Here is a 27,909-nt window from a genome sequence, read left to right as displayed (position 1 = left end):
TTTGTTGGAATAAAATATTTGTTAATCTATTTAAACTTCATGCTTTTAATGTTTTAGTTTAAGTAAAAATCCACATAGAACATTCTATTTCTCCCCTGCCTTATAATAAAACAACAGTAATGTGCTGGATGACATCTTGCGGTATTTTAATCACAGATGAGTAAATGTAGGCTACTGTTACTTATATTCTCATGATGACTATTACTATAGTACCCTGAATATTACGCTTGTCGTCATCGAGATTTCTAATTCCATTAATTTTACAGCACTTGATGTAAATGTGCTCGCGCGCGCCCGTTCTGTCGGTCGGTGGGTCGGGGGCGCGCAACTGCAGCAGATCAGACCGGGGCGGGCGGGAGCGGTGTGAATGTTACGAGTCACTTCTCATTTCACTAATTTAGCAGAAAGGGAGGAGAGAGAGGTGGAGAGAGCTCGACGGTGGATTGGTGACCGGAGAGAGACCGCGAGGCAGGCGCGCGGTCGGAGCCTCTGCAGTATCTGACCTGGAAAAAAATAAATAAAAAACAGCACCATCGCTCCTTCTGCTGCGGCTGCTGAGAAAACCGACGGCACGCAAACGCACCGGACCAGGCTGGTTTGTCCTCCTCCAGGTGCGCGGGGAGGAAAAGGCGGACGGAAAACCCCGTATCGTGCTGTCATTTATCCCGGAGCTCTCGGAGATATCCTCCGAGTCGTGTCCGCGTTCACCTCACGGAAACCGGGACCGCAGCGCTGTACTGACGGAGGGCGGGAAGAGACGACTCAATCTCGAGGTTCACATTCTCGAGATTTCCTTCCACGGACCCGGTGCTGGAGCTCGGTGTTCCCGCCGTGGCCGCAGCGCGTGCGGAACGTAGTAACGGCCGAAAGCCGCGGCCACACGGACCGGGTTGCTGGGAAACCGGAGGCAAATCACGGTGCGGCGAGAGAAGCGGTGGTCCTCCTGCCTCCTACTCCACCAATGGGTTAAAATCGGTTCGCTCCTCCAGAGCAGCCGCGCAGAGCTTCGGAAGGTCCGCTCACACCTGCCCGCCCCGACCTGCAGGGGCTGTATGATGTAGCAGCCGCTCGCCCCCCCTTCTTCATCCTCTGCTCTGCCTCTCGGAACCGCCGTCCATCCTTTCAAACCAGCCTCCCCCGACCAGCCTCTCTGACACCCCCACGCACCCACCATGCCGGCGGGGATGAAACCGCTGGAGAAGTTCCTCAAGAAGCAGACCACGGCGCTGACCCGGGCCGGGGGCTTCGTTGGCGGGGTGGCGGACAAGGCGAGCGGGGGAACCGGGGCGTCCCGACGCAGGGCCAGCCTGTCCCGGGTCGTCCCCTTCCTCAGGGAGACGTCACCAGAGAGCGGCCAGGCCCGGGAGGTGTTCAGGTAAGAAGCACTTGTTCTGTCACACAAGCGCGTTAGGTATTGAACCCAACAGAGCTGCTCCCTGAGGCAAATGAGCCGATGGCCCCGAATGACCTGTGTTGGCCTTAACCTGATTTAAGGAATGGAACTGGGCTGAATTTAGAAATATGATTAGATTTGGATTTAATTGTGAGTACGTGGCCCAACACTGGCCGTTCTGAAAAAGTTATTGTTTCACTCACAGCAGATTTGTCGTTATTTTTTTTTTTTTTGCTTAGAGTGAAAACCAATGGTTAGATCTGTTTGTTTCTACTCTCTGCAGCTACTTATATCGTAGACTTTTTGATATGTTGGCCTTAGCTGTAACCAATCCTCACAACAATTACCCTAAACTCCCCCACAGCCCTGACAGTGAGGACCCCCCTTCCTGGCCCTCAGCTACTGGGGCTACTTTGGTCCCTGTACCCAGCAGTGCTAATGGCTCTGGCTCTGGTTCTGGCCCTGGAGGAGGAGAAGTCCGCAGCCCCTCTCTGTCCAGTGATGAACAGAGCTCCGAAGCCAGTCTGATCACGGAGACCGGCAGCGGCGGTGGAGGAGGAGGGACGCCGCTTCATTCGGACACACCAGACAACCTGACTCTCGCCGTGCTGGACAGTGTGGCGGGGAAACGCTACGGACACTGCACAGGTAGGACATGAAGACAGTCGCACTGTGCTGCTCTCAATGTGCACATTGTTTGCCGGTGCCAGAGCTTTTTAATCTACTGTCATATCAGGAGCACGATACCAGAGTTGTACTGTAGTTCACCTCAATCTCCACAGCTGCTCCAGCTGTTGATCCTGTTGATACACCTGCCTCTCACCTCCCCCTCTCTGCACCTCTGTAACAGTTTCAAACCGTTTGAGAGTGCACAAGATCCAAATCAAGATTCTAAATTCTTGCTGGATTATAAACTACCGACCAGCATGCTCCTGCTTTTTTATTAGAGACCTGAAACATATTGTAAATGTGAAATACTGAATGAGCTGGCAAAGATTTTATAAAATTGTATTTCCCAGGGCTGACCCAAATAACAGATGAGGCTGATAGTAAATTTGTTGGGTGAATTAACTCGTTTAAAATGGTTCCTGGTTGCTTTGCCTTTTGCCTGTTCATGGTCGACATTTCTGTGATAGCAGCTCATCCGCTCTGTGGTTTTATCTTCTTTATTTCACAGTATACAGAATATTTCTTGGTGTTGGCCAGTTGGTAAACAGTATCTCTCAAGACGCCATCTCGTCTCATAACCCATGCATGAAGCATAAATTAACTGAAGAAAAACTGTCTCAACAGTTGATCGTGAGCATAAATATTATATGTAGTCCTGTGTTTCATGGTCAGGACTGTGAAATGTCGCTGAAGAACAGTGTTTTTTAAGTGACTGCTGCTTGAGTAGTGAAAGGAAGAGATTAAATTTGACATTTTAGGATTTGTCTCCCGTGTCTCAACTGGAGTTCAGAAGGCTCCACAGCGCCTCTGTAAGAAAATACAGTCTGTCAGATTCAGATTGTGCCTGTTCTGCAAGAGGCTTTTCATTTTATACTGCATCATACAGACTGTTCCTGCAGCCTCAACTCTGTGTGTGTGTATGTGAGCGCCAGCGGTTACATAATCACTGCCATCCTCTTTCAGAAACGCAGCCTGCTTATTACAGCTGAAGTGGGTGTGCATGCATGCGTGTATTGTATGTTTTCCTGCAGGAATGTTTGCCTGCGTGTGTCTTTAAAGTCAACATCAGTCTTTAGAGGCAGAGCACTGATTGCTGCCTCTCAGAGGCTGCAGAGCTGGTTGCATTTGTCTTGAAATGCAAGTTGCAAATTCTAGAAAAGAAAATCCAACATTTCTATGTTTATAACAATGCAAAAAGGATTTATCCAAATATAATCTCAATACTTTACAAAAACACCTCAATAAAAATAATCACTCCCTGTATTATACATAACTGTATTATGTATATTATTAGTTTGTTATAGTATAGATAAGCAGGTATAAATTGCATAATTGGAAACTACACAGGATGTAAACATGATAAACATTTAGAAAAAGATTTAAATTAGAGATAAAAAACCCATAAATTTAAGTTTAACATGTAATCATTACCCACATATGTAGCAAAAGCATATTGAAAACATGTTTATCCACATTTCTAAGTACATATGTTTTAGTGTTCCTGATCATCTCAACATCTCCTATGTGAGATTAGCACATTCTCACAAAATAAGCGCTTAAGGGACTTCAGGGAACCACTCTTTCTGCAGCATACAGTTCCTCTCTCATCATCAGTGTTGCATCTGTAAATTTTTCACATCTTGGTTCTCCTGCGTCATTTGTGGTCATTTTGTTTCCTATCACTTGTGAAATATGTGTAGAAAAAACAAACCAACAGGTTGAATGGAGATTCTCGATGCAGAGTGATATAAAAGTGTTTAATAGATTTCGGGGAGCCAACCGGTTCCATTAAATGCGGAGGACCCTTGTACTGCGAGCCCTTTTTGTTCATTCCTTCAACACTGCATAAATAATACACAACTTGCTAAGCAAAGTCTCACAAATGATTATTATCAGTTCATTGTGTGTTTGTAAGGTTTAGGATGCTGCCTGTTAGTCTTATGCAACAACTCTCAGCTAATAAGCAGTTAACGGTTTGTGTTGGCGAAGCAGAGACTATGAACTTCAGTTCAGTGAAATGATGAGTTTATTTTCACACCAGTAATTGTTGTTCTACAGAACTCGGCCTGGCTGGTTAATGAATTACATAAGATGATAAAAGGACAAGTTCTCAGATCTCCCGCAGCCAAAAGTCTGATGACTGAGTCTCGCATCATATATTTTAAACACACATGACTTTTACAGTTTGCTTTTGCAAGACACAATTATATAGATGATTGAACACAGATGGGCTATGCTTATTTTTTGGCCATTAATGAACATACTTGCATGAAATATTCAAAAACACTTAATCTCACACAGAAACACACAAATGCAGCAGCATGTAAACAGTGACCAGTAAGACGTGGTAGCGATGCAGCTGCTGGCGTCATCGTCACGTTGCAGAGACTGAACTGTCCGGTTTCTGTGTTTTTCGCAGAATGAGTCAAAGCTGATAAATTATGGATCGTCTGAAATTTAGAATGTGAACCAAATGTCCTGAGAGGAGGGAAGCAAACTGTGGATGCTCACAATCCAGCTCACTAAACCTGAATGTCAAGTTCAAACAGTGGATTTTATGTTTTTATGGTGTCATTCCATTAAAGTATTATAACAAATTCTCTCCTGCTGTCAACAGTGAACTTGTTAGATATGTTCGCTCTTTGACTTTGGCTTTGTGAAATTTCCAGAGCTAATAATTATCAACCAAGCTATTTAAAACAGTAATTGTAGCCATAATGTAAAATGGTTCCATCTTGTAAAAAGATGCCAGTGATAGTCTTATTTGCTTTTGGATGGAGCTGAGAGTTGTTGGTACCTGGTTAAAGAGAGTTTTTTGGATCCCAGGCATCTTTCTGAGTGAAAGCAGCAGGAGTGTTTTGAAGAGTGAAGGCTTCTGAAATAAAATAAAAGTGGACCTCAGCCTTCTGTTATGTTCTTTCAACGATGGTTCAAAAATTGGAAACTGTGTGTGATGTGTCAGTAGAAATGGGGGCAGCAATTTGGGTCATCACCTCTGTCGAATTTTGAGGGAAAATGTGAAAAAAGAGATCGGCTGATAAGCTGAATGAAGCTCTTCAAACTAGTTTTACGCAATCTTCTTGATGTAGAAACGACACTAGTGCCACCATAACTCAATATCCTGTTACACCTCTTAGTTATTATTATAGGTTTGATGATTGATTGATTTTGATTGAACGTTGAATTATGCTTAATTTCTCAATGAGACATTTGAACTTTTTGATTGGACTGTATCTTTGAGAATAACTCCATGTTCTGGTACTAAATATTTTGTTACACTATTATAACATACTTTCAGACAGTGTATGATAATCTTGTTATAATGAGATGCTTAATGATTAATTTACAGTTTATGGGTTAACTCCAAACAACCCAAATCATGTTTATATAATGTTAGACACTGTCTGAACAGAGCACCTGATTATTTTAGGCCCTTCTAAAGAAGCAAATCAAATACCTGTTTAATTGAAACAGAGAACGAGCTGCAGTCCAAAGGTCTGTGATTAGCGTGTGGCTATGGTTTGTTTGTTTCACTGTTTGTTCTTACACCAGATTAGCTTGTGTTTGTACCAGTCACTGTGGATCCAGCTTACAGCTAAACTCAGAACAACTCAACCTAATTCTAGTGCTAATACTTAGGAGAAATCCAGAGGAATTGTAACCTAACCTTATCACTGTTATCGCCACAGCTTGGTCCTGTGGACAGTGGACAGGACTAGTGTTATTGCCGCCACCAGCCAGTCAAGTTGCAGCTTACATGCAGACTCATATTCACATGTAATCAGCTTGTTCATGAGTCCAAATGCTGTGATCCCACATTCACAAGAATAGTACAGACGTGACCTCGACCTGGATCAGGTCATTCCTGATGGGATTATTATGCAAAAATAAACACCCTTAAGTCAAAGTAATGGTACAACCAGCATTTCAAAACCCAAACAAACTACAAACGTGGATAATTGCTTATTAATGGACAACAAATGTCCAGCTGTGACGCCTTAGCTGCATGTTTTAAGTCAAGTTACAGCTGAGTTTCTGGATCTTTAGTCATGTTTTTCACTGCCAGCAGCCACTGGCAGCTGCCAGCGAACCAGCTATAAAATGTGAGCAGACACGCTGGATGTCCATATTTGATTGAATGTGCACCGTCTGTCATTAATATTATATTAATATTACATATTAATCTGAACCTGCATCACTCTGATCTGAAGGGTTTTTGTCTCAGCAGCACAAATGTTACACTATGGTCTCTGATCCTGTTCAGTTTCTGTGACCTACATGCAGCTTTTGTTTTTCCTTTCGGCCGTAATGTTAATAGGAATTTAAATGTTTCTGCACACTCAGTTGTCACTGAATGTTTGTCTATGTGTCTGACTTTTCTTCCCGTGCGACGTCACTTACCGTCATACACACAAACTGCATAAACTAACTCCAGTCTGCAACTACATAGAAAACATAATGGTTAAAAAGTAATAATCTCCAGAACCTTCAGTTTGCAAGATGAAGACCTGCATTATTTAGCAAGAGAGTAACCCAATATTCCCCTTTGAGCGAGCACTAGGCAACCGTGGAAAGAAAAACTTACCTTTAACAGAGGAGGCCTTCAGTGGGATCAGGCTCAGGGTAGGAAACTGCACCTGGTCAGCTGTGCATTGTAATAGATGGACCATTGTTAGAATTGATTGGCATTGGACTTTTATATATTATTATTCTTTTATTGTGTCTGTACTTTCCAGAAAAGTCACTGGTGGAGCATTTTCATCTAAAGTATGGAAAGTCTGTATAGTGACGCAGTGTATTGTGTAGTTTGACATGGGTGGGAACAGAACAAAGTGGGTACCAAAGCCTCTCCCTCCGTCTTAGATAATCCAAACTGTCTTGTCTGATGTCTGAGAGTCTGGATTAAAGCACTGCAGGTTCACTGGGCTTCCTTTCTTGTGTGTCTGTGTGGCCTGGCTAATCCCGGTTCAAGGTTCAGCCTCACCTCACCCACAGGTGATGATTGAGGTTAATGGTGTTTTTATGTGTGGGAGAAATGGGGTGTGGATGTTTCAGAGTCAGTGAGGGTGTGTCAACAGGCTGAGAGGATTTAATAAAAATAGTTAGCGTGCATGCTTTAAAGATTAGATTTGAGAACTTTTAAACTGTATTAATTGGTCGTCAAAAGAAGATCAGATTTACGTCACAGGTCCAGAAAAATCAATGTACTTAACCTAATAAAACACAGATTATTCTAATCTTTTTAGTCTTTATTTATCACATATATTAAACCTTGTGGTGATAAACCAATCCTTCACTAAATGTTCTCTACATTACCTCAAACAAACACTTTTGGTCACTGTGGGTTACACCTGCAGGAGAGATTTCACAACATTCCTTCCAGAGAACTGCCTCAGGTCGGACATGACTGATGTTTTGTGTGAGCACCTCACTTCAGATCATTGTTCTGGTCCAAAAGGAGAGATTTTAGCATCTCGTTTATCAGTAAAAGGAAGACTTTAAGCTTTGGAAGAAATGGTGATATACTATTAATAGGCTGACCAGTTTAATTTCTTTCTACTTTGCTGAGCCATAATCCTTACTTTTGCCATTCCACTAAACATTTTCCCTCTATGAGATGCTGGCGAGTGTCAGACTGAGTTGGCATTCAACTGCATCAATGCGTTAAAGTGTTTTACTCCACCTACCATCTAAAACTTGCTCATCCTAACATGATGTTCTGAATGTTTTCAAAATATTACTCACTTTATTTTAAAACTCTGCTGTGGATGTATGTATAGGGTTTGATTGAAAGCACTGGAAAACCCAGCGACTATGGATGACGTTCCGTCCAATCCATAATGTTATCACAGTGTAATGATAATATGTGTGGGTGTGAGTGTGTAAACAGCTGGCTCACAGGTGAAACAGAAAGACAAGAAGTTTCCTGACAGTTTCACAAAAGAGGAACAACCGCGCCATAGCGTCTTACGTAACCGACCCGCTCCCACCTTCAGTAAGGCAGGTTGAGGCATGAGTCCACATGAGGCTGAAACAAGAATGTAAATAGCCTTTTACTGAAAAAAGTCTTTATTAATTGTGTCTTATTGATATTTTATTGTTATATCGTGTGTGTGTGTGTGTGTGTGTGTGTGTGTGTGTGTGTGTGTGTGTGTGTGTGTGTGTGTGTGTGTGTGTGTGTGTGTGTGTGTGTGTGTGTGTGTGTGTGTGTGGTAGTGGGGGTGTTTGTTCGTTGATCATTCTTTTGGAGTGCGTGTTCATTGTGCTCAAAGACTCAAAGATTAATATTTCTAGTTGGTGATGTTGCAATACCCTCTGGATCATTACAACATCAGTCTATGCAATTATAAACCGCAAAACACTGTGATTGAATGAAATTAATATGTAAGGGTGACCAGGACAACCTGTTCTCTAGGTTTGCTCATTAACCACACTCAGTGAAGAATGTCTCTGTTTAGTCGGCAGAGGGAGTGTCAGGTGTGATCACATGACAAGGTGGGGACCGATGCCAAAGAGCAGACTGATGCTGAGCTGTCCTTTGTACAGCAGCTGTAATATGGCAATGCTTAGGATTTAGGCTTAGCGTCTCCCCCGTACATGACATAAGTATGGGCACCTTAAACAGCACAGAGTTAAAAGCTGATGAACAGGTTTAACGTCGTACAACGAGTCCTCTCGGAAAGTCATAGCTGACTCTTCACTGAGCTGCAAGGCATGATGCAGTGTTGGCGAGGAGGGAGGTCATCATCACTGATTTGCATCCTGAAAGTTTGCATGTTTAATGTAACAAAATGCAAAGAGCGGTAATCTGTTTTTAATTTTTCATAACAAAACAAGTACACCCATGAATGCAATTGCAATATAAGCTATATTGCAATTGCAATTTACTAAATTGTACAGACTAGTTTTTTTCAGACTAGTCTAGTTTTAGAGGGGCTGCATTCTACAGTTATAGTTGACAATTTGTTTATTAAGTAATATGGTTAAATGCGACTTGCAATAAAGAAAGCTTTCATTGTTTAAATTACAAGCAGTAGTCCTGTCAAAACTAAAGCCTTCTAGTGCATCTGAACAGTTCCACATCCATCAAACTCCATATTGGCCGAAACTGTTAATTGCCCTCATCATGAGTATACACAAACTTTATATGAAGATGTGAAGCATTATATACAGTACGTGACTTACTAAATTCATTCATGCTCATACGTGGTCACTATATTTAAGGTTTTACAATTGACCACGACACCATTCACTAGAAGTCTATCATAACACTCTATTTCCAAAGTGTGACTGGGGCCTCAATAACCAAGATGATGATCAAACAGACCTTCTAAAAGAGCTTCAGAAGTCATGAGCTCTGTGAGGTCAACAATCTCAACTCAAGACTCTGTCAACCTGATCTTCATGAAGGAGTTGTTAGAAGGAAGCCACAGCTAGTTTGCTGTTTGTGAGGAAAAAAATAATTCAGCCATAAACGGAAGTTCTTGATGAAAATCTGGGTTTCTCCAGAGAAGCGTTCGACGAGCAGTGGAGGTTTGAGTCTTTACAAACCACAACACTGCAGAATATAGATGAAAAGGCAAAAGCTGAGGAGCAATGTGACAGCACAGCGCTCAGCGCTCTGGAAGTTGCCCACTCTTTCACCTCTCTCTGGATGCTTTCACTCACCTTCCTCCTCCTCGTTTTTCTTGACCTCCCTGTGCTGCAGGTCGCCTCATTCAGCTTCCTGCTCGCGTCTTAGTGCCACACGTTTTGTGTGTATCATCCAGTGTTTGTGTAACATATGGACATGCATGTACTGTGTGTGTGTGTGTGTGTGTGTGTGTGTGTGTGTGTGTGTGTGTGTGTGTGTGTGTGTGTGTGTGTGTGTGTGTGTGTGTGTGTGTGTGTGTGTGTGTGTGTGTGTGTGTGAGAGAGAAACATAAGAGGCTCTTTAGCACCTGTTCACATAGCAACCAGCTCTCAACAAGACATTTGGAGAGGAGTGGGAGGAGGAGAGCGAGAAAGAGAGAGCAGAGGAGGTGGGAGGAAAAAACATGGACTTAAATTAGAGGCTTTGGATTGAGCTGAAATACAGACGAGAAAACCTTCTTCCTACAAAAAATAAATTCAGTCCGTTTTATTGCTCTGAATTAGATTTAACTTAGTCCTGCTTCTGAGAATCATGTTGCTATTAGGACAGTGTTTTTGATGTTTTTAACTGAGAATGACATTGAATCCATATTTCAGAAACAACACATTTAATTCAAACTCCATCGTTCCATCCGCTTATCTGGGATGTTTCGCAGTCTAAACAAATAACTCTAGACTAAACTGTTTGCTGCTTCATAGTAGCAGGGTCAGAAATGGTGGAAAAGGATAAGTGATATCCACTCCGTGGCTGAGCTAAGAGGCAGCAGGGTCTGTGAGCAGGCGTCGCTTTGAGTTCTTTCAGTGTCCTTTACACAACATCAACAACAGCCAGCCCACACGTTCCTCACGTCTGTGTAACATCTCCTTCATGCGAGGCAGCCACCAAGAACATCAGGAAGGAACAAATGCCAGCGGGTCAGACTGGTCTGCAGCTCTCACACAGCACCAGGCTCACCGTTGGGTGGATCTGCAGCCTGACGATTAGTAAGAACACTCCTCAGGTGTCAGTAATTACCTGCAAAGCAGGAAGTAAGTCAGTCCATGGATATAGAATAAAATATCCTGTTCTCACTGAGCCTAGATTTAAAGCAACCACTAATTAATTTTTTAAGCATTCTGAGAAAGTTTAGCTTCAGTTCAGAGATGTTCTAATGTTACTTTGTCTGTTTTAACAGCACAGTGTTATGACTTTGTTCTCTCTCAAATGAAGACGTTGGTGTTTTGGAGAGAGGCACAGCCGTTGTCCTCTCCGCTCTTGCAGCCGGTCTCTGGCGTCCTCTCTGAGCTTGTTGTAGGCGTTCTTTACATCCCATTTGGATTCGCTCTCTCTCCCTCACCTCCCACGTTCACACTCTTCCACTGCATGTTCAGTTCTCCATCTTCACACCAGCGCTTTCCTTCTGCGTTTTTCTTCCTCCAGTGATCATATGAAGCCATTAGTAACTTCACTCTGCACAACACAAATTTGTGTCTGATTGTATATGTAACACGTACAAATTAGTTAATCGACTCCTGTTGGTCCTGAATCACCAACACACTTGAAGCCCACGTGCAAGACAAACTGATTAACTGATTAGCAGCCCAGTCTGAGTGACTGACATGCCTGTGCAAGTTATACAAATGTGTTTGTTTTCTTTTATCTTCACATTCGTCATTTATAGGCATGGAAGGAATTCACCCATTTTCATCACCTTGATAGGGCTCTCAGAGCTCACAAGAGAATGTTTTTACATAAAACTTACAGTACATCTTCCCCTGTCTCATCATCACCAGATATTGAAAAGCTGATTAAAAATAAAGCTTTAGCCAGCAGTGCGATGTTCTCAGGGAGAGGACCACGGTGTCGGACTTCTGTCTGCTGTAGTCAGAGTATAGCTAAATCACAGGGAAGTTGTTTGCCTTGTCTGACTCTTTCATATTACAGGTTGTAATGAACCCTGCAGTCTCTAGGCGACGGAAACCTGGCAAGACTTCACTGTAATTTTCAGGAAGATAAATCCCTTGTAACACACTGTAAAACTCTGAAAGCTATACCAGCACCAGTAAAATGTATAGTTGGGCAGAATTCACTGTATCGATCCCACGAGCAATGAATCAGCCACGTTATCAGTATTAGAGCTTTAATATCAGCTGAATCAATGCGACTACACACACACGGAACCGTGTGCTGTTCATCTCTTGTCTGTTTGATTTTATTTAGTGGTTTCTCTCTCACATTTTCCTCCTGATCCTCTCACTGTCAGCAGCATGGTGTCTCTATGGTAACTGCCTGCAGAGAGGTGGACCCTGAGTGTACACGCCCACTGCAGCATGCGTCTCTCACACACACACACACACACACACACACACACACACACACACACACACACACACACACACACACACACACACACACACAGGGCACCAGTATATTTTGGTGAACGTGTCCATAGTTTTTTTCGGAATCGTGCTATTTCAATGTTGTAAATTACAGTTGTTTACAGCGGCAGCCGCTCATCACCAGCGTCACACAGACAAAATAACAAAATAACTGGAATCGTCTCACTCTGCGTTTACATCCTGACAGATGTAGCAGATTTTGTCTTATTTTAGTTTTTTTTAAAGCCCCAGTTCTTACTCTCCACGTCCCAAACTGTAAACTCTTTGAGGCAAAATACGGCTTCATACCCTATATTTCGTTTCTGTGTTTATATCTGGTTTGATTGCAGAAAAGAAAGTTGTGTGTGTGTGTATTTCAATTATATATATTTGTTCACAATAATGATGACTTCATGATATAGTGTTGCTTTGCCTTGTTCTACGGGTTTCTCTTTGCTTCTAGTGTTCTTAACTAGGCTAAACATGGTCTGATAGGATAAAGTTATTTGAACCTGGTTGAGATCACTTCTTCTCTTAAGGTGGGGACAAAGCAGCATTAATCTCAGTCTACTCAGTGTATTTAGCATAGTTGTGTGTAAACTCTAGCTGAGTATTCAAATGTGAGGGGTGCTTTTGATTGGGTATTTTCATATATTTGTGTGTGCTTAGTTTGAGGCGAGCTTGTAAAACCCTGCTGCAGATGCATGTTTTGCTGAATTGACCATGTGATACGTTACAGTACGTGTTGTTCTGCCTCTGCCCAATGTTTCACATAGTGTTTACTGTTTGTTTTATTTGACAGATTATCTACCCTCCGGGTCACTTTTGCGTACAATCTGTACAACTAACCTCTCTCTCTTCCTCTCCCTCTCTGTTTGTGTGTGTCTTTGCGTAGAAACCCTGCTGGATGACTTCATGTTGACACATCCCATCTTCCTGACGGCCGACAGGCTCCAGCAAGTCCTGCTGCAGCAGTATCCTTCCCACACGCACATTCTCATGCATAATTACCTTCATAGAATGTGCTCACACCTCTGCGTTGTGTATCTGTATGTGTGCATTTCTGCAGCTGTCTCGGAACCGTCTGTCTGCTGAGTTAGAGCAACACTCTATAGTAACTTAAGTCATTTAGTGTTTGGTCAGTTGTAGTGTCATCTGCTGACAGGCGGTTTGATTGGACTCAGTCTTGTAGCTGCAGGTTTGTGTTTTCTTTTGCCGTCTGACGTCTGGTTGTGCCACACCTTCTCCAGTCTGTCTTCTAGTGTTGGCTTCAGTTAAAGTCTAAACAGAACAACCAGACTTACACTGAATGTGTTTGTCCTTACAGCATGAATGATCTTTCCCTGAGTGCCACGCTCAGGACGAATGATCAGGCTGCTGGGTGGTGAGGATGAGTTTTTTGGATCCCCCTGAGATAAAACATCAGCCTGGAGGTAGTGATTCCCGCGTTGTGGCTGTAAGGAACGCTGCAGCCTGTAGGGGACAGCATTCAGACTGTCGTCGTCGTCAGAGCAGTGTGAAACACAGTGTGTTTATTTTATAGCTGTATTTATTATCTGCTGTTTTCTAAAATGTGCTTGTGCTAAGCACATTCAGGGTCCTCTCCTCAGAAATCGGAAGGCTTTTCACTTAGACAGGTTTTAAGAGACATAAAACATCTGTAAACGCAGGGAAAAAACAAGAATACAGCAGTTTTGAATGTTGGACTTCTTATAGTTACTACACAATTTTAAAAAAATTCACATGGAATAATAAAAACCTTTCTTGAGGATAACATATATTTTATACACACTAGGCACATCACATTTGGTTTAAAGTTTAACTAATTTGCTCTGCTTTTATCTATTAATCATTATTTTAAAATTGTCAAAAATCTGTAAAAATGTGTGCCCATGTCTTGTTTCTCCCTGCAATAAAGGAGTGATAGTTGACCACTTTAATGCTCTCCCACACACACACAGATACAGAGCAGAGAGCTGGAGGGAGGCGGGGAAGTAGAGCGGAGAGAGATGTGGGCAGGAGACGAGTGGGAGGGAGGGACGGATGGAGAAAAGTGCGCTCTTCATCTTCCTCTGCTGCTTTTACTCACAGGAATCATCTTGCGCCATCTTCATCTTCTGTCGTCTTCATCTTCTGTCCTTTAGGAAGCGTGACACGTTCAGGGACTTCAGTCCGTCAGTAATGTGTATTTAGACTCTGATATAATCCTCATATTTCATTTATTTTTATTAAATGTCACATTTCCCCAAATTAGTGAATTTGTATTTATTTTGTTTTATTATAAAACTAAAACATGAAATATCCTCAATGTTCTCATCTTCCAAAATTTCCAGACTGAGCTATACTTGAAAACTAAGTGTTTCTGGTTCATGGGTCCAGTCATCAGCACTGAAACAGGTTTCACTTGATGTTACAGCATCTTTGTCATATGGGCACTTCATTGATATTTTAAGACAGACTTGTTACACCTTAGCCAAGTCCCAACCAGCGGCAGTGATTACAGCCCTGTTTACTGAGTGTCCCAAAGTTACCATCTTGGCCTCAGGCGCAAACAGCAACCTAATTAACAAGTGGAACTAAATAAATGAACTAACAATTACAAACACACCATTTAGAGCAGGAAGAATAAATAAATTTGCAACTTACCTATTAAAAGCGTCTGATCACAGTTTTAGCCCATGTGAGGTGTTTAAGTGCTGTTTTTTACAGTGTGGGGTAAAGTGGGCTTGGATTTTTAAGCAGCTGATCCTCATAGCTTGAGGGTAGGAAGGTGTTACTGAGCTTTAAGTGAAATCATGATAATAAGGTGATAATTAGCGGTAGAGGGCATTCTGATGCTCCAGTACCTCCTGTGCCTTGGTAACACAGTATCACTGCACAGCCCTGTCTTCATGGCCCGTAAACCCATTGTTTAGACTTCTGTGAAGACTTTGCTGTGGGCAATAAAACACGTGGAACCACAGCTCAGTGTCACAAAGCTCCAACGCTAAAAAAAGAATCAGTCAGATTTTTAATTCAGTCTTTTTAAATCAGGCTGCAGTAAGAAGAGTGTTCATCAGGGACTCGACAAGAAAGAGAGAAACTGAGACAGCTGTGTGTGCGTGTGTGTCTGATATGTGGGTCATCATGGCGGCGTCTCTTATTCTGTAGTTAGTCTCTACTCAGAGCTGCTGCTGTCTGTGGCTGAAACATTCAAATCACAGCTGATGAATATGTGACTGTAAAAACCTCAACATGTTTAGATATATTTCTTAACACTATAATTCCTTTATTATAGATGCTCAGAACAACTATGTATTTGCCATTTTTTATCTTAATTGTAAAAAAACTGCCCCCACGTTGTTACATTGGAAACTCTCCTGCTAAAAAGCTGTGACAAAAGCTCAGACAAAGGCTGCTGATTTGCCGCTTTATCCTTAACTCAGACTTTCCCAGATTCTCTCTGGATACTGAGGACAAGGATGGAGGGAGGAGAGGGCGGCAGGGGGAGGCAGAGAGTGAGAGGAGAAATGGAGGAGGACGAGGAGGAGAGAGGGATGGAGAGACGGATGGCCACACGGAGAGGACACTGGACAGCGCAGAGAGGAAGCAGGCCGTGCTCAACGTGGCATTCAGGTACCTGGAAACCTACAGAGAGCTGCTGCAGGAGGAGGGCGAGCGCAGCAACAACTTCCCCAAGGTAATACACACACACACACACACACACACACACACACACACACACACACACACACACACACACACACACACACACACACACAAACATGATATGATAAATAAAATATATAATATACAAAACACATACATATTTAATATAATATATGGGTTTTACATGATGCATGTTTAAAAATGAGGCTCACCAATACATATACAATACAACAGAGTAGCAGCAGCTTCCCCAGTGCAGAAAAAAAGCTGCCAGTGTTTCTCAGACAAACTATTACAGAACGTTTTAGTTTGAGGAGAAATTACTGATGAGTAACTGTCCTCCTGTGTAAAAACAGTATGTGGCTTCCAGTTAATAGCAGATCCTGACAGACAGGAACCCGAGCGAAAGGGTGATCTGATGATAGAAGATAAAAGTGAGCCACGAGTCGGAAAAACTGGATTTCAGTTTAACTGTCGCCACACACACACACACACACACACACACACACACACACACACACACACACACACACACACACACACACACACACACACACACGCAATGATTTTAACTAATAATAATAGAAACGCGACAGTTCCACTGAGCTGGAACTGTTGAGTTTGGCATGTACTGTAGTACGATGTCAGCTGGAAGGGCATTGGATTGAAGTCGTATTCGTATGCGTGTGTGTTTGCAGGAGCTGTACCTGTTTGCCGTTCAGGAGCTGAGTCGGTATCCTGACCTGGTGGAGGATGTCCTTAAACTGCAGAGGTGGACTGAGATCTTGCACTGCCCGTAAGACAAATATAGTAACATGCCACATGCAGGTCATGCTTGTGCTGATTCATTTCTATGAAACACCCTATATTCTGCCATTCAAACATGCCCATCAGTAATATAACACATCAATAAATATGTGTTTGAACTGTCATAATCAGTCCTTCATTATTTGTGTTTTGTATATTTCCCATTTTGTACCACAGCGCCTTCTTAGACAGATGTGAAGATGTTTAGCCTGACAAGACAAGATAATTATAGTCTGATGTGTTTTTGAGGAAAGCTGTTCTTTCTTCGACTATTTTTACTTCTGATTTACACATAAAGTGACTGGTCGCTGTCCCTGTGGAGCATGTGCCAAATATAGACTTACATCGCTGGTTTCATGGAGGGAACTTATTCTGGGATGTAGGAATAGGAGTTTTGTTTTTGTCCTGTTACTTTACGTTTATGTTTAGTTTAATATAATATATATTTTACACATACGGTATTTTATTTGTTGCCTTATTTATATTTACTTCAATTGTATTTGTAGTTTGTAATTTTTTTATGTTTAATATTTTGTAATAGCGGTAATGTAATAAGGACTATAATAACAACTACAGTAGTACCACTCACCAGTACAGCACAAAACCTGGTGCTATTAAAATTAATTTAAGACTTTGGAGACTGTTTTACTGCCTGCAGTCATTAATTGTTTTAATCTGGCACGTGTGTGTCCATAGGTCTGATGAGGAGAAGGAGAGCAGGAAGAAACAGGTCCGGCCTCTGTTCAGACACTTCAGACGCATCGACGCCTGTCTGCAGCCCAGAGAAGCCTTCAGAGGCTCAGATGAGAGTATGCAACAAGCACACACTAATACATACCTACACACAGACAGGGACCAAAGCTACACTGGCTAATCCATAAACACAGAGCCACAGTTGAGATAGAAAACACACCTGCGGTTTACAGTTGGAATATACAAATCACAAACTGACTGACACGCCCAGGACACACACACACACACACACACACACACTTGATCTTTCTAATGAGCATCAAAAGACAAAGACTTTGTAGAAAAGGGTAAACTAAATTACACTGGGAAAAACTCCTTACTCCATGAACCAGTCTGAGGTGATTACCAAGGCGACAGGGCGTAGTAAGGTAGCATTGTATGAACAGCAGAGCATCTGTTGAGTGCAGCTGCTCAGCTCTACTCTGATAATTACACATCAGTGCAGTAACTGTAGTTTACAGTTCTGCGATTACACCCGTCAAAACTTTATCCACTGTAAATTATCCTATTATTAGGAATTTCAACCCTGTTTGGTAAATCACACATCACTTACTGTACTTGAAATGGCTTCATTCTCTACAGTCATACGGTATGCTCATTCAAAATCTTAGTACTTGTAGCATTTTGGGAAACATTTATAAAAAGCCCAATCTAAAGCTTTGATTTCCTGTTGCCAACAGTTCACAATTCCTAAAGCTTTTTGCCTAAGGATGGATTTAAGCCTATAAATCAGTACGTTTGCTTAGTCAGCGTTTGCTTCTGTTTCTCCAGTCTTCTGCAGGGTCTATACTCCGGATCATTCATACGTCACCATCAGGAGTCGCCTGTCCTGCCGGGTCGGGGAGATACTGGCTCTGGTCAAAGAGAAACTCCAGTACAGTGAAGACCAACCGGTTCTGCCCGGAAACCTCATACTGGTGGCTGTTACATCAGCAGGAGGTCAGGAGGGTTTTAGTCACTTAGTTCTGCTATGCCATTTTTAAAACCATGTTTAAAAGAAATCCTGGACTTACAGTAAATTTTAATGAATAATTTGATTTAAACAGTACAAAACCAACATCAAATGTTTAAATTTTAAACTTTTTAAAAAAAAATGCCTGTTTCTCCTGTTGGACTTTTCTTCTACCGTTGAGCATAGCTGTTATAATATGTACAAAATGTAGTTTGCCCTTTTTCTAAATTATTATATGTATTTTTGGCATTAAGTCAAAATGATGTGTTTAAAAGACAATTTCACCCGATTTTCAATGTGGGCTGACCAAAACGACCACGGGTAGTATGTGAGACATACACACTCAGATTTCGCCATATTTTCTATGCAGAGAAATTATCATTTATTCTTATGCAAAAAGCCTCTGAATCAGGCCAGAGGCCTATTTGACTTGGGCTCACTACAACTAGTGCTTCCTGGTTTCCTCTGTACCTGCCCCAGTAACGGTTGGGCTGAGAGGGGGTGGAGTCAGCCTGATAGGGGGCGGAGCCAGCCTACTGGAGCACAACTGCTCTATCCGTCATCTTTACTCAAAGTTCACAAGCAAGATAAAACAATAAATGGTCTAATATATTATTTACTCAGTGCTCCTTTGACCGTTCTGTCCTGGCTGTTTTTTTCTGGTTTGTCTTTAGCATCCTGAAGCATGTAACCCAAAACTGACAAATAAACACAGTAAGCAGCAGAATCCACAATTGCATCCAAGAGAAACCAGCAGCAGTAGATTGCAGCACTTGGATATTCAGATGTGCTTCTATCAACGCAAGACATGATGCATCTGGCTCTGTGCTGTCTCTTGCATGATCTCTCAGATCTCTGCTTTGGGCACGCTGGTCCTCCTCCATACGGTGTAAATCGTAGGCACTGTATGCTGGCCCATACAACTAACCACGAATCAGACTGTGCTGTAGAACTCGCTGTCTTCTAAATAAGCTACAGCAGGACCTTTAGCCACTAAATATAAGTGCTGTATGTGTAAGCCAGAAAAACAATGGACAGGGCAGTTGCGCTCCAGTAGGGTGGCTGGGGCAGGTACAGAGGAAACCAGGAAGCACTAGTTGTAGTTTGTGAGCCCACTGCAAACCATCTGCCAAGGCGCCTTACGGGAGGAATAAATGATAACTTCTCTGCATAGAAATTATGGAGCAATCTGAGTGTCCCTTCATTCTTAAATATTACCCGAGGTCGTTTTGGTCAACCCCCATTGAAAAGTTTTCCTTTAAGTTTAGTCAAATAATAAACTTTGCAAATTATTATTTTCTGTAGTTTTGAAAAAGATCTGTGACACAAAAATGACAAATTAATAGTATTTATTAACTGTAGCACTATAACATTAGGTTTCTTTTCTGTATTAGTCATGTTTTTACATGAATGGTAATGGTTGTGTCTTGTGTTTTCAGAGAAGGCAGTGTTTCGCCCCAGTGATGAGGCCGTCTTCACCACCCTGGGAGTCAACACTCACCTGTTTGCCTGTGAACCCTCTGAACTGGAGTCACTGGTGAGGAATCAAATGAAGGGCTGGGGCAGCCACTGTGTGATTTCATAAACTTTTAATCAACAGTGAATTTGTTGTTCCTATTTATTTTTATGTATGCTCATTTTCTGTAATACAAACTGACTTGGTGTGTTTTTGTGTGTGCCCTCAGCTTCCTCTTCCTGAGGAGATCCACTGGACGCCAGGCGACAGCAAACTTCACGACATGTCGGCAGAGGAGGTGGCGAATCAGCTGGTGGTGTTTGACTGGGAGCTCTTCAGCTGTGTGCACGAGGTTTGTCACTAAGCGGAATTCAAATTTCAGTTTGACGTTTCGACATGAATCATCGTCAGGAGGTGTTTTCTTGCTTGTGGCCTGGCAAAGGTCAGAAAAAAACCCTTAACAACTTAACAAAGAAAATACACTAATATCCTAACAATCGACTGCTGTGTACCAAATCAGAGTTTGTGCTGGCTACCTTCTTCTTCGTTGGTGGCTCCTGCAGGTGGAGTTTGTGTGCTATGTTTTTCATGGCGAGCAGTCCCGTTGGCGCCCCCTCAACCTGGAGTTGGTACTGCAGCGGTGCAGTGAGGTGCAGCACTGGGTCGCCACAGAGATCCTGCAGTGTCAGTCTCTGCCAAAGAGGATCCAGCTGCTCCGCAAGTTCATTAAGATTGCAGCTCTGTGAGTACAGTTGATACAGACAGTGTCTTGTGTGACAGTGTGACAGTGTATTGACACATACAGGTCTATTTAAAAATCTTTAAAAATGTCTTGTGTTAGACCCAGTTTGTTTCAAAACCCTTTTTGGATACAAATTGTCTGCCTCTAATAATGTTTTCAAATGTTTAACAGATTCTTATTTTGTGTTTCAGCTGTAAACAGCAGCAGGACCTGCTGTCCTTCCTTGCTGTGGTTCTGGGTCTGGACAATCCGGCTGTCAGCAGACTTCGGCTCACCTGGGAGGTACAACTTGGTGGTTTTAAATTGAAAGCAACACAGACAGTATTAAATTCACATTTAATACAATGGTGGCTGGAAAGTGTATTTCTAAGATAATAACTTAATTTCGATCTTAACAATGGAAGGTGTTTCCACATCACATTCCATGCCAATGTATACAGCACTTTCTTTTTATCGTGTGCACTTGGTGCTACAATCACCTCTAAAGTGTGTGTGTTAATTTAGGGTCTCCCAGGGAAATTCAGGAAACAGTTTCAGCAATTTGAGAGCATCGCGGTGAGTGTTGTTTCTGGGTTCTGCTGATGAAGGTCATCATTGTTGACCTTTAGTTAACAGCCTCTGAGGTGAAACTGAACTGAATATATTTTTGCTTTTTTCCAGGATCCCTCCAGGAACCATAAATCCTACAGAGACCTGATCACCAGCTTGAGACCTCCACTGATCCCCTTCACACCTCTGCTGCTCAAAGGTGTAAACACTATTCACAAGCACATTTACTAGCACACACACACACCTTCACTTTCTCAGCTCCTCACTTTTATTTATTACTTTACATGTCTACATTTGTTGTCCTGCAGCTTTGGTCACATATCCTGTGCCATTTTCCCTCTCAGCTGTCAGTATTACTATAATGAATTCGTTTTCTCTTCAATTCATTGTGAAAATTCTAAAAACTATAACCAAGCCATATAATGGTAAAATAGATTTCTAATAAGTATTTCTTTGAATGTCCCAAGCAGCACATTAACCTCAATAGTTGTCCCACAGAGGGAATGTGAAACTACTTTCCAAATTTTTAGCCTACTTAATGATGATACAGATGGGTCAGCTGCCTCTGACAGTCACACAGTCTTGAACTTGTTGTCATAGCGATCCTCTGAGAGTCCTCTGAAACAGAGCGAGGCACTAAATCACCTCTAATTGACTTAAACAGTGATCAGATAGTTCTGATTTATCAGATCATTATTGAAGCATTTACAAATTTTTCTTTATTGATCCTCTGAGACTGTGTGCCTCCAGCTGTGGACCAGATGTGATTTGGACACAGCAGCAGATTCAAGCCGCTAATTAGCACTTCTGGCTAATCAGCTCCATGTCACTGCCAACACACACACGTCTTCGTTTTAGTTCTCTGATCACTCTTAATTTTCTTTTCATCTTATGTTCAACTGGACTTATTTAACCTGACAGGCATGCACACAGATGAAGAGAGAAGCTCATGCAGATCTGTTCCTGCTTATACTGGTTGCATTTCAAAAGACTGTGACCTTACTGTACACACTGTATGCCTTGCACTCTGTCTGAGAGCCTTAAGCTTCTTGTCTCCGTGGTAATGCACAAAGAGAAGAAAGACTTGATCGAAGTGAAGCACAGAAAGAGAAGGAAAAAAGGGCAAGAATAGTTATCAGACTGTGATCATGTCTAACTCTGGCGCCCCCTGTGGTAACAAATTCCTAAATTTTACAAGCTTTGTAAAATTTAGGTGCTGTAGTAGATTTATTGTACAGCATGTTCATTAAAAAAGTATTCAGAATTGATGGTAGATTTGTGTGTAACAGCACAATTAATGTATTAGGCTAACAAATAAACATGTGTGGAAAATACATGAATACAATGATAAAATATGCCATAATAAAAAATGCATAATGAACAGTCGACTACCCAGATGTGATTTGATTCATACCGATGTAATGTGTTACATTTATTCATGTAGTGATTTATTTTTCTCTTTATCTCTGACAGATTTAACATTTCTCCATGAGAGCTGTAAGACATTTCATGGAGATCTTGTTAACTTTGAAAAAATGGTGAGTTCAGTTTTTCAGTTTCAGTTTTTTTCTTCAAGAATAATTTCACCTCACAAAAAAAACGTTTTAATCAAATTACTAAATGGACACGTTTGTAAAATATTAGTCTTATTAATACTTTTCTATAAAGATGTTGTCAGTGTTTTGACAACCCCCAGTAGAGTCTGCTCTCATCTCAGCCACGTTTGTACCATATACAGAAAACACAACAGTCAACATCTGGTTAGAAACATCTGCCACCATGGGTCAAAATCCCATCCTGTTTTCCTCATACTTTTTTATACTTTCCTTTCCCTTCGCTGTTTCATCTTCTTCTTACTTCTGCAGCATAAAGTGGCAGACATGGTGAGGACCATCAGGCGATACAGGAGCACTCAACTAGGTAACGTACACTGCAATTGTTTGAGGCCGACTGGTTGAATGGAGTATGTTTCTGTCTTTCTTAAAGCTGAGATATTAATTAATTCACTATTAATTCAATGTTTTCATTACGACAATCCTTCACCAGATGCTAAAATACTAATGAGATTCTGTTTAGAGCCTCTGTCTGGCTCAACATTTTAATATGGCACTGATCCCTAACATCAGTGGTTTTGTTTTTGTAGCCATGGATACAGAGACGTCCCCCTCCCACCTGCAGACGAAGGCCTACGTGCGCCAGCTACAGGTGATCGACAACCAGAACCTGCTGTTCGACATGTCCTGCAAACTGGAACCCAAAGACACATAAAGGTGCAAACGGGAAGTGGGAAAAACAAGACATAATGAAACTGGGACACAGAGGACGACGTGAGGAGGAGGAAGATGAACATGACTGGATGCTCTTTGATCTTTGCTGTCAAGAAGCACTGCAGTGAATAAGTGGAGGAGGTTGTAAATGAGGGGATGATATTAAACTGGAACTAGAAATGTACAATCCTATCCTCCGCTCTTTTCACCACCTCATTCACCTGCCACAAAGACAGTAAACAAGGTCTGGACTCTCGAAAAAAGACCTTTTAAAGTTAAAGCCATTCTGCTTCACCATTAACCCTCTAACCACGAACATATTCTTCTTTTCCTTTCCCTTTCACTTAGTTCCCACACCAATGCTGCCCTGTTCAATTCACTGCCAGCAGCCACAAAACCCACCAACACCAAACTGTGTGGAGCATCACGAACATTAGAATCACAAAAATCTACGCAAAGATCCGTGTCCCTGCATAAACCTCCAGAGTATTCAGCAACACATTGTCTTCACTTTCTAAGAGACATTTTGTCTCAGAGTGTTTGAGAATCTGTGGCAAAGGAAGACTTAGTGTTACACAGCAGATTTTAACACTGTGCCCAAGAATCTACCTTTATGTAATTACTGTACGACGATAGGCTTGTTCACATAGCTTTAAAATGTCTTCTCTGTTACATATCAGTGCTCACTGAATCAGTTGTTTCAGTGGTTAAACAAGACTTAATCTCTAGCTATAGATACCCAGGCCGTTAGCCTGATGGCCTTTGACCCCTTCACAAATAGTAAATCAAAAACTCCTTTAAGTTCATTTTTTGTGATTACTGTAATATTGCAATGAAGAATGAAGTCAAACTCTTAGTCCACATATAGTATATCAACACTGACTTCAGCTACAATATGCAATCAAATCAATGAGACTAGTTCAATTTAAACCACAGTGTTCAAGGGCACCTTATCACGTTATAATAAGATAATAATGCAAATGATTAATTAAGAAATTAATTGGCAAATTAATCGATGAAAATCTCCCTAACCAAAGAAAAGGGCAAACTCATACATCAAACAGTCTGGGATGAATGACGCCACTGTGTATTATGAGGATCTGAACGGGAAGAGCAGAAGGTACGAAGGATGAAAACTGCCGGAGGATGTTACTCACACCATTTTAAGAACCTGGAGATCAGAGGAAATGCGATTAAATGTTGGAATTATGCTCCGCTTACAATACTCTGATGAGGGCCTGCACATTGTCTAACAGATGCTTAGTGAAGGTATTGCCTGCGTAACCCTGTCCCTGCAGCAGCACTTTTGTTTTCCACAACACACGAGACACTCTCGCGCTACTACTTTTTTAAACTCTGAAGTTTGAATACACGTTTACACCTCAGAAATCTGCCATCTGGACTTCATGACTAAATATATTTTTCCATCAGAATACCCAAGTCTTTTACATGCAAAAGGACACAAACAATGACTTTGTGAATACGTACAGTAACTGAACTGTTGCCATGGTTACACCAGAGGGCTGTTAGACTCACCTCTGATGGATCATGTATCGGCTGCCATATTTCATACAACCACTAGCTTCTTTATCCTCCAGGATTGACTAATTCTAATCGGTAACGATGTGTTCACTGACAGTTACCACCATGGACTTCACAGACACTGTGGATTGGTGCGTTTACAGACCCAAGATCACCTCATAGGGCTTGTTTGTGCAAAGCTTGATGGCTTGTCCTCGCTGGATAAGTGTGTAGATGCTGGTTTTCTACCAAAAGTGATCTCAGCTTTAGTCTGAAGACATTAACAACCTTTACTGGTTTCTTCGTTTTAGTTCCAGGACTTTAATGATGATAAACACTATCATTACAGTATATCACTGTTTTATGATCCAAACAGAACTTATGTCACAGTCGCACTCATTTTAAAGGACCGTACAAGGGTTTTTATGTCTTATACCCAGTTTAATACACACTGTGTACACACTGCATTATACAAACTACACCATATGGGTTCTAGGTCAAGTTGATGTGAGATTTAATCTTAATCCTTAGAAACAGCCAATTTGTGTCAAATCATTTCTACCTGCAAAGTTTTAATACCAATTCTTAGCCATAACATCCATGACACAAACATAATTGATAAACTGAGTATCTGTGAAATATAAGCACAAACAAGAAGTAGTGAGAAAAGTCAAAAAGTCATAATTAATGTGATGATTGACCATCACATTCTGATGTGGTTGGTTTTTTGTAAACTCTTACCCGTTTTACTTTAATAGTGAAGAAATGAAGGTTGAGTTTCTGAACTCTGTTGAAAGTGAGTCTAGAATCCAAATGTCAGTGCTAATGTGCTAAAATGGGCACAAAAACCCTGGTGTGGTCCTTTAAGAAAGTGAAGGTGACCCGCTGGCTGAACTAACGAAGGAGTTGCAGCCATGTTTGGAGGACGTACACAACAACCTCTATTTCTCAGCGCGCTCAGTGACTGCTGTCAGGCATGAGCGGCCGATCGGCTTTAGGGAGCGAGCGGCTCGGCCCGCGGGTGGGTGGGCCTGCGTCCAGAGGGCTGGTTCAGAGGAGGGGGAGCTGGTTGTCCAACGACTCACATCAACCAAGCACTCTTGCCAAACCTCAGGGCTCAGAGATACAGAGGTTTCGTTTACTCTTTTATTCTCGGTTTTCAGTAGAGTTCAGTTCAGTTGAGTCCAGTTGTGTTGCAGTCGATTGGTTCTGTGTTTGTACAGCTGATCACGCTTCATATTTACTATAATAATAGAACTTGATAGAGTTGTTGTTTTTTATGCTGTGATTCCCACCAGATCTATTTAAGTTTGAGTTTTGAGTGACAGAAACATGGACATGATTAAAAACTCTCATCTGAACTCATTTTGTCTGAGTCCCACCAACAAAAATTATATTAACTTATAATGACTCTAAATTAGCAAAGAAATGTTTTGTTCAATTTCCTCTATAGTACAGTAATCAGGTTTTATAAGTGGTTGTTATGATCTATTAATGCAAAAGACAAAATGAATTATAATGGAGTTTTTTTTTCGATGCAGTATATGTCCAATATGTTTTACATCACAACATTTTCACATAATTTCTCTTTTTGCTACTAAAATGTGAGCTCCCGCCACTTTAAGTGCTACAGGGACAATATTTATTCTCAGTTTAATACACTGTTACTATTTTTGTGCATGGTTGGATCACAACTCTTGGATGCATCAGGATATTTTCTGTTTGTTTAATTTTATATTCGTTGTCTGCTCGACTCTGGTGGCCAGCGAGACATTCATCCTTCATCTGTACCATAGCATCCTGTGTGTGTAAATTTATCAGTCAGGCTGATCCCGTCCAGAAACGAGTCCAACACCTCAGGACACGAGTAGAATAGATGTCTCAAGCTTTCCCTACAGGTCTTTTACTGTGACGTTAAAAAACATGTAAATGGAGATGGCTTGATTCTGGACGGGACCCAGCCTGCAAAACGTCTCCAGTTTGACAAGATCCTGTAGCGTATCTAACATGTCACAAATATAAGAGAACATTCGAAGAACACTAGTTGAAATGTGGGCTTTTGCCGTCGTGTTTAGCACCTTGTATTTGCTGTTACAGGTTTTGTTGACATGGGGACAGACGGGTACAAAACGAGAAACCCAGTGAAGATGACATCATCACTAGTCTGCCGGTGGCTCTCAGGACCACTTCCTGGGTGGTGTGCGCCTTATTATGGATCCTATCATAGTTCTGGGCAGACACCTGAACAGATCATTATCAGCATTAAACATAAACTAAGTCAGCTCTCTAGCTTTCTGCTAAAGTTGTGCTGGGATCCATAATTTCCGAAGGCAGACAGTCTCTTGGGTCGAGGCCGTCTGCCTTTGTTGCCTGTATGAAAAAAAAAACAGAAACAAACACTGAAAAAATAATAATGTGTACATATGCAACCCTGTAAATAAGCAAATACTAACGGAAACTCTATTTTATGTATGAGCTCAGAGAAAGAGAGACACTAACTCAAGGAGAAATATTTGATTTGGTGTTTTTTATTTGTAAAGCTGACAGCGCGTGTACAAAGATGCCAGAGAGAGAAAGAAATAATGAATTTATGACTTTATGAATTGTACAGTTAAACAGCTTCAATTGGACTGTTCTGTTGTTTTCTATCTAAAGCTTGGGTTGGTTCTTTTTGCTTTTGTTTTTGTACAGAAGTGGTTGTTTACATCAATACAAGTCCTCTTTTCTGTGAACGTCAGACAGACCGTTGGAAGAGATGTTCGGCAGGGGGCGGGGTCTGGAGGCTCAGAAGGAGGAAAATGAGTTCATTACTTGATCCAGTCACCACAAGATCCAAAACTTGAAACCAGAGATTCAGAGAAGAAAATAAATAATTTATCTAATCTTTTTAAATAATTGTAGCAGTTAGAAGCTGTTTTAACCAATTTATTTAGATGTTATAAACTATACACTATATATTTTGCAATCTTCTAATATATAATATACTCTAAATCTCCTGTAAGGTTCAAAGACAGAGGTGTAAATCCTCAGTGACATTAAGGTAGAGCCAAATAACAGACGGACCCGTCTCCTGCAGGCTTCTGCTCCCTCTGCTGTCACACAACAGATGCTGAAATAAAACGTGGACACCAACTACAAAACGGCCTCAAAACTTGTTGTTTT

General features: G+C 41.6%; 1 protein-coding gene across 1 annotated transcript; it reads left to right on the top strand.

Moving 5' to 3' along the window:
• The first annotated feature begins 346 nt into the window (after window positions 1-346).
• rapgefl1 (Rap guanine nucleotide exchange factor (GEF)-like 1) lies at window positions 347-27,887 on the top strand. The gene is made up of 16 exons (XM_029159974.3): window positions 347-1,375; window positions 1,758-2,041; window positions 12,948-13,026; window positions 15,488-15,731; window positions 16,399-16,496; window positions 17,204-17,316; window positions 18,032-18,199; window positions 19,652-19,749; window positions 19,898-20,020; window positions 20,232-20,410; window positions 20,602-20,692; window positions 20,915-20,965; window positions 21,071-21,158; window positions 22,433-22,497; window positions 22,825-22,879; window positions 23,103-27,887. The coding sequence occupies exons 1-16, from the start codon at window positions 1,173-1,175 to the stop codon at window positions 23,225-23,227; spliced, it is 2,064 nt and encodes a 687-aa protein (XP_029015807.1). The 5' UTR covers window positions 347-1,172; the 3' UTR covers window positions 23,228-27,887.
• Window positions 27,888-27,909: the final 22 nt, after the last annotated feature.

The sequence above is a fragment of the Betta splendens genome, chromosome 8 (assembly GCF_900634795.4).
Source record: "Betta splendens chromosome 8, fBetSpl5.4, whole genome shotgun sequence".
NCBI lineage: Eukaryota > Metazoa > Chordata > Actinopteri > Anabantiformes > Osphronemidae > Betta > Betta splendens.
This window is presented reverse-complemented; position numbering and strand designations above follow the sequence as displayed.